Source organism: Octopus sinensis, unplaced genomic scaffold, assembly GCF_006345805.1.
Source record: "Octopus sinensis unplaced genomic scaffold, ASM634580v1 Contig16807, whole genome shotgun sequence".
In the NCBI taxonomy this organism is placed as follows: domain Eukaryota; kingdom Metazoa; phylum Mollusca; class Cephalopoda; order Octopoda; family Octopodidae; genus Octopus; species Octopus sinensis.
Genome location: NW_021834592.1, coordinates 24,513 through 32,500, shown reverse-complemented (window position 1 = coordinate 32,500; position 7,988 = coordinate 24,513). Strand labels below are relative to the sequence as shown.

The window sequence follows — 7,988 nt, the reverse complement described above, 5'->3', positions numbered from 1 at the left end:
CTCGAAACTGGCGAGCATTTTCCCCGTTGTCAAACAGCAACCATACGGTTGCATGTTTGACACCACGGGATATATATTTTACGGAGGACAAATGTTCTTTAAGTTCACTTTTTATGACTTGTTTTGGGAAGACGGTGATGGAATTAAGAACTTTAGAATACGTTCTAAGTACCACCGTCTTCTCCTCCATATCTTTTAACCACTGCTTAGGCGGGTTAATTTCCCACTCTAAGACAGAGTTTTTCTTTTTAAGTTCCTTCTTTGCCATGTCAAAAAAACAGTTCAAAAGTAGTTCAAAAGACAGTCTGCCAAAAAATTAAATCGAATAAAAATAAAACAAAAAGAGGAGGGGAGGAAACTGAAATTAAAGTAATGAAAAGAATGAACCAAAATTTAGAAAGAAAGAAAAATAGAAGAAGGGAAAAGTAAAAGAAAAACCTCACAAATAGCACAAGACAGGGAATCCTTTGTATAATACTCCAAAAAGGTAATCCAAAAGGGTAATCCAAATGGCTTATTCTTATTTTTCTGGCGAGATACGCCCACTAGAATTCACAAGAAGAATTCTCATTTACCATTTTTCTTTTTGTTCTTTATTTCTGTTCACGGAGCCGAAACTCACATCTGCTCACTGTAACAGTCCAGACCAACTAGCGTTGCATTCTGGGTAAGCAAGCTACTTACCACTCAGCCACTCCTACGCCTATATGTTATACAACTTTTCTGTACTTTCTCCTAAAAATGAACTCTTTTTTATGTTGCAGTTATTTGCAAACTAATAATATGGAAACCATTGAAATAAGAGCCTTACATGACCTGCCCAGGTTACAAAAACTGTAAGTTGGATAAGTTGTCCACAATATTTCATTGACAATATATTACTCATTGTACAAAATCTTCTCGTGCATTTTCGCCCCACGTCCTTACCTCTCCGTATATCCTCACTCTCTTTCCATAGAAATCTGTGAATATTTGTGAATGTCTATAAACGTGTGTCAGTGTGTCAATCTCAAAATGTGTTGGCATTTATAACATTCTGTATTCTACCCAAACATGGTTGTTCTTCTCCACTCCAGCTATTCTTCCACTACTACTACTACTACTACTACTATGCCTTTGATGCTTTTCAGATTCTCCTCCTCCTCCTCTTCTACTTTTTCTTCATCGTCTTTTACTTCGTCTTCTGTTTCTTCTTTCTCTTTTTCATATTTTACTTCTATTTCTCCTTCTTTTTCTTTTTAATCTTCTACTTGTTCTTGTTCTTCTACTTCTCTTTCTACACGTTTATCTTTTTCGTCTTGTTGTTCTTCGTCTACTACTACTACTACTACTACTACTACTTCGCATTCTTCTATTTCTTTTCCTTCTTCTTCTCCTCCTCTTCATCAAACTTGTTTTTATTCTACTTCTTCATAAACTGTTTCTTCTTCTACTTTATATTTTACCTCTTCTTCTTCTTCTTCTTCTTCTTCTTCTTCTCCTTCTTCTTCTTCTTCTTCTTCTTCTCTTTCTTCTTTTTACTTCTCCTTCTTTTTTACTTGTGTCTTTCACTTATTTGTGTGATTTCTTTGTAATTTCTTCTTTCTCTATCATTCGCTCGATTCTTTATTTGTCTAAATCCTTTACTATTTAAAACAACACCATATATCCCGAGATAATCCCTGACGTCCTCCCCATGTCCTCATCACCGACTTCATTCTCATTTACTTTCTGATCTTTCATAAACATCAAGTTCAACATCGCCTTCTTCATAATAAACATCATTCAATACCACAAAATACCGCCATCAGATGCAGAATGTTCAACCCAATCATGATTATCGTTAACTGTAAGATCCCACAATCCTCCTCAATATCATGTTCAGCATCACGATAAACATTTTAATCTCCATCGTTATCAGAATAATCAACATTAACATCACCACCATCATCAGCATTTTAACATCTCCGTCATCAACACTGCCGCCATATATTCTTCTCCTCTGCCTCCTCATCATCCTATTCATCACAACTACCACTAGACAATCCACTGCCAACTCTACCAACACAAATCTCCTTCTCATACCCCTCTTCGCCCTCCTCTTCCTCCTCCTCATCATCATCACTATTAGCTACATAATCATCGTCGCCCTCATCTTCATGAAATTCATCAGCGTGATCTAATTTCCATCCCTTCAATTTTCTAATTTTTTAAGCACAATTTTGTCACAAATATGTTCTATACATTCTCTTAAATCAATTTTATGTTCCAGATATTTCAGTTATAATAATATTAAAGAAATTAAAGTAGGCATCTTCCAAAATCTGTCCAGTTTAAAATTTCTGTAAGTTGAATCAGTCATTTTTTATACCATTTTCATTGCTTCTATATATTTCTAAATCTGTAATATCTTCCCATATTATGCTCCCTCAACCGTTTTTACAAAGTTGCTGTTTTATACTGTTTGCGAAACTCTGTGTGTGTGTGTGTGTGTGTGTGTGTGTGTGCCCATTTCTGAGTTATAGGCTGAGTGCGCAATGCATGTGTATGTCTCTGTGTATGTGTAAAATCAGTCTCTCTCCAAAGTGTGTGTTAATGTTTTTGAATGTGAGTGAGGGTTCATTACTCAGATTCAAAATATATAAGAGTGTGACCACACAGGAGAAACATTAGTGCAACCGCATTTATATATATTCATATAAATGTCTGTCTCTTTGTGTATGGATGCGTGCATGCGATTGTTTCAAAATCTATGCGTAATTCAGTCTGTCTATCAATTACGGTGTTTATGTCTCTATCACCACCGCTTACCATCCTACACATTTCCCATTCACTTGTTATCGTTGTTGTTGTCGTTGTTGTTGTTGTTGTTGTTGTTCTTCTTCTTCTTCTTCTTCTTCTCCATCATCATCATCTTCATCTACACCTTCATTTCCTGCATCTACAACAGTTTTGTTATGCTTCTTCTTCTTCTCTTTCTTCTTCTTTTTCTTCTTCCTCTTCTTCGTCATCATCATCATCATCATCATTATCATCATCATCACTATGATATTCATCTTCGCTTTCTTCATTTCCTAATTCTACAACAGTTTTGTTATTTTCTTCTTCCTATTCTTCTTCTTCTTCTTCTCCTTCTTCTTTTACTTCTTCTTCATCATCATCATCATCACCAATAGTAACATCCCAACGGACACCATCATAATCGATATCATATTCAGCAACACCATAAACATGCTGATCCTCATCTTTATCTGAATAATCAAACTTAAAAACGTCGCCCCAAACATCAGCATCATAACATCTTCGTCACCAATTCTACCAACACATAATCATCTCGTCTGCCTCATCATCATATTCATCATTACAACCACAACAACAACCTCTTTCTACTCATCGCCATCGTCGCCATTATCTTCATAGAATTAATCACTATTCGGATCTACTTTCCATTCCTTCATTCATCTAATATTTTAAACCAACATTCCGTCACAAATATGTTCTATACAAACTCTTATTAACTTAATTTTATGTTCCAGATCATTGAGTTCTAATCAGATCAAGGAAATCAGCGCAGACACCTTTCGAAATCTCTCCAATTTAGAAGATTTGTAAGTGAAGCCAGTCTTCTGTTATATTATTTTATTGACAACTTTCCAAAGATGTGTTTTATCGTTTGTGAATCTGAGAGTGTGTGTGTGTCTGTGTCTCTGTGTGTGCGCGCACATTTCTTAGATATGGGATATATGAGAGCATGATAGTTCGGGGGAATCATTTAGTGCATGCATGTGTGCATGTTTCTCTGTATGTGTAAGGTCTATCTCTGTTCAAAGTGTGTGTTATAGCTTGTGAATGTTTGTGAGCGTGAGTGACAGCCCACTCCCCAGATTTGGAATATTTGAGTGTGTGACTATGAAGGGGTAAGATTAGGGAAGCGCGCTTATGTATATGTGTATATGTATCTATATATTTATATGTGTGTGTGCGTGTGTGTGTGTGTGTGTGTGTGTATCTGTTTGTGTATGGATGTGTGCATGCACGTCTATCAGTGTGTTTGTGTAATTCGATCTCTGTATCGTGTACGGTGTTTATGCCCCGATCACCGCTGATTACAATCCTACAATTTTCTTCTATTTCTCCTGCGGCTTTCTCTTTCTTTTGTTTATTATTTCTTCATATATTCTTTTTCCAATATCATTCGCTAAATTCCCTATTGGTCTAAAACCGTCACTATATAATTCACAACCATATTTGCTGAGGTAATTCACGACTTCATCGTCCATGTCATCATTCTCATTTTCTTTCGTATCTTTCTCAACCATAATCATCATCGTCTACTTCATCATGAACGACTTTCATTACCATAAAATACCGCCATCAGATGCAGAAACTTGAAAACCATCATCCTCTTCGCCAGCAGTAACATCCCCACCAACATCATAATTAATGTCCTATTCAGCATCACCTTAGACATACCAATTCCCATTCTTATCAGAGTTACAATAGCAACATCACACCCATGATCAACATCATGATATCATCGTCATCATAACAACACCACATATTCTTCTCATCTGCCTCATCACCATATTCCTCACTACCACGACCACAACATCCACTATCAACACTTCCACAACCATTATCCTCCTCTTCCTCATCTCCATCCTCATCACCCTCTACATCATCATCTACTCAATATCTTCATGGAATTAATTATCATTGTGATGATGATGATTGTTTACCCCAGAATCTATAATAAGCTTTCTATACAATTACTTCATAACTCAATTTTATTTTCCAGATACTTGAGTTATAATAATATCACAGAAATCAAGGCAGGCACCTTCCAAGATCTGTTCAGTTTAAAAACCGTGTAAGTTGAATCAGTCCTCTTTCTTAGTATTTCATTGACGATATATTTCTAAATCTGTATAATCTTCCCATCTTTCATTTTAAGCTTTATCACCCGCGTTTCCAAACATGTGTTTTCATGTTTGTAGATCTTTGTGAGTGAGTGTGTGCCCATTTCATAGATATGGCATATATGAGAGCATGATAGTTCAGGGGAACCATTTAATGCATGCATATATATATATATATATATATATATATATATATATATATATATATATATATAAACTGGGACAAGAACGCAAAACATTTAGAAGACGATACAAAAAACACGGACGGGACATTCGAAGCCTTCGATCTTCAGTCAAGTACCGGATCATCCTCGCAATTTCGGCTGATTAATCTTGAGATTGCTCCGATCTGGCCAGCCCCAAAGAAAATTCTAAGCCAAGCGCATTAGATTCCTTGGAAGAAAGCCTCGAATGTATACAAAACAAGGACGGAAAAACGGACGACGTTACACGAATAAGAATACAAAAATACGTAAAAACAATAATGATAATAATAATAACAAAAATAGGACGTCACAGACAGGCGTCTTTCGACAGGACGAGTAAATTTTGAGCTGGCGTGTTAGAAAAATGCCTTAGGGCAGAGAGAGAAAAAAATGTGTCTTGCCGCCACGACTACTAAGCACGAAAGGCCGGCTATCGGTCAGTCAGTCACATTTGAGGAGAAGAGAGAGGAAAAGAGGGACAGATTAATTAAGGAGGGGGAGAAGAGAGAAAAAAGGGAACAAGGAACAAAGGAGGAGGCGAAGAGAGAGAGAGAGCGAGAAAGAGACAGATCAAAGTGGATTGCAAAGTGTGAAAGCCAGAGAAATGTAGGAGAGGGGGAGAGAGATAGTGTTATAGAGTCGTACCAAGTTTAAAGAAATATGTACTTACATAAAAGACAAAAGGGTACGTGCGTCGCTATATATATATATATATATATATATATAATATATATATATATATATATTGGGCATGAAATACAGTGTACATTTAAACACATGAGGAATCCACTCGTGGGATTCAATACGCTAGAAAGAACAGCTAGGTTCCATAACCACAATATTAGGGATAAAATCCTACATGAACGAAATGAAGAAAGAAAAACATTTCACCATATAGTTTCCTGGACCAATTGGTTTCTGATTTCAGTTTAGCAAGTAAAATACCGTATACTCGCTAGGTGAAACCGTCCTCAGCAGGAACACCTTGGGTTAGAAATATATAAACACGAGGTGATCAAACTACATGCCTCTTGTTTATACAATTTTTAAAAATTTTGATATAATATTTCTTTAAACTTGGTACGACTCTATAACACTATCTCTCTCTCCCTCTCCTACATTTCTCTGACTTTCAGACTTTGCACTCCACTTTGATCTGTCTCTTTCTCGCTCTCTCTCTCTTCGCCTCCTCCTTTGATCCTTGTTTCCCTTTTTTCTCTCTTCTCCCCCTCCTTAATTCATCTGTCCCTCTTTTCCTCTCTCTTCTCCTCACACGTGACTGACTGACCGATAGCCGGCCTTTCGTGCTTAGCAGTCGTCGCGGCAAGACACATTTTTTTCTCTCTCTGCCCTATATATATATATATATATATATATATATATATATACATATATATCTGTGTATGCATAAATTCTGTCTTTGTCCAAAATTTGTCTAAACGTTTGTTAATATATGTAAAATAGGAATCAAAAGACTACAAAGTCACAAAGACTGAAACTTAAATTTGCACAGACATGGCTGGGAATAAAAGTAAGTGAATAAGGTATGTGTCTTACTTCTGCAAAATTGCAAGAATGAAAGCCAGTTAACCTGGTATCATGGTTTCGAATTTAGCGCCAAAGACATTTGATTCACTTCATCCACGCCTGCTTCAATGGAACCCTTACATCACTTCAAGCAATGCCTGTGTCTAATTCTGAAACTAATCATGTTTCTCTGGCACTAAATTCCAGCTCATGACACCAGGTTAAATAAGTCCTTCTTCTTCTTCTTCTTCTTCTTCTTTTTCTTTTTCTTTTTCTTTTTCTTCTTCTTTCTTCTTCTTCTTCTTCTTCTCCTCCTCTTCTTCTTCATCTTCTTCTTCTCCATCTTCTTCTCCTTCGTCTTGTTCCTCTTCATCTTCTTCTCTGCCTTCTTCTTCTTCGTCATCTTCTTCTCCTCCTTCTTCTTCTTCTTCTTCTCCGCCTTCTTCATCTTCTTCTCCTTCTCCTCCTCATCCTCCTTCTTCTTCTTCTCCGCCTTCTTCATCTTCTTCTTCTCCTCCTCCTCCTCCTTCCTCTTCTTCTTTTTCTTCTTCTTCTTCTTCTTCATCTTCTTCTCCTTCCTCCACTTCCTCTTCTCTTCTTCTTCTTCTTCTTCTTCTCCTTCCTCCACTTCCTCTTCTTCTTCTTCTTCTTCTCTTCTCCCCCTCCTCCTTCTCCTTCTTCTTCATCTTTTTTCTTCTTCTTGTTCTTCCTCCTCCTTCTTCCTCTTCCTCTTCTTTTCCACCTTCTTCTTCGTCTTTTTCGTTGTCTTCCTCTTCTTCTTCTCCACCTTCTTCTTCGTCTTTTTCGTCGTCTTCTTCTTCTTCTGCTCCTCCTTCTTCTCTTTCTTCTTCTCCTTCTCCTCCTTCTTCTTCTTCTTCTTCTTCTTCCACAGTCATCATCGAAATCATCGTCAGCATCCCAGGTAATTATCCTCACGAACGGCATTAGTACAAACATCACCATCATCATCAGCTTCTAATATTACTACCATCCTCCTTTTCTTCGTATCATAACCATATCCATCACTTCCACTACCACCACGTCTATACGCTTTTTTTCATTCTTCTACTCGTCATTATTGTCATCACCTTTATCTACTTTCTTTATCTTCCACCATAATATTTTATGTTATGGAACTCTACGATACTTTTACCTATCGACTGACTTTTTTTTAAATTACAGATATCTGGAAAATAATAACATCGAAACAATTGGAATAAGAGCCTTCCGTGACCTGCCCAGTTTCACAACTTTGTAAGTTGAATAAAACTTATTGATAATATTTCTACTAAAAATATTTTACTAAAAATGTATTATCGTCTCATTTATTTTCGGCCCACATCCTTGTCCCACTCTA

General features: G+C 36.7%; 1 protein-coding gene across 1 annotated transcript in view; it reads left to right on the top strand.

Annotated features, from left to right (window-relative positions):
- The window catches only part of LOC115230931 (insulin-like growth factor-binding protein complex acid labile subunit), a 44,420-nt gene that overhangs the window by 13,092 nt on the left and 23,340 nt on the right, over window positions 1-7,988 (top strand). Inside the window, exons 8-12 of the mRNA XM_036499864.1 lie at window positions 765-836; window positions 2,252-2,323; window positions 3,516-3,587; window positions 4,778-4,849; window positions 7,814-7,885. Of these exons, the coding sequence (XP_036355757.1) occupies window positions 765-836; window positions 2,252-2,323; window positions 3,516-3,587; window positions 4,778-4,849; window positions 7,814-7,885 (360 nt within the window). The remainder of the gene's footprint in view (window positions 1-764; window positions 837-2,251; window positions 2,324-3,515; window positions 3,588-4,777; window positions 4,850-7,813; window positions 7,886-7,988) is intronic.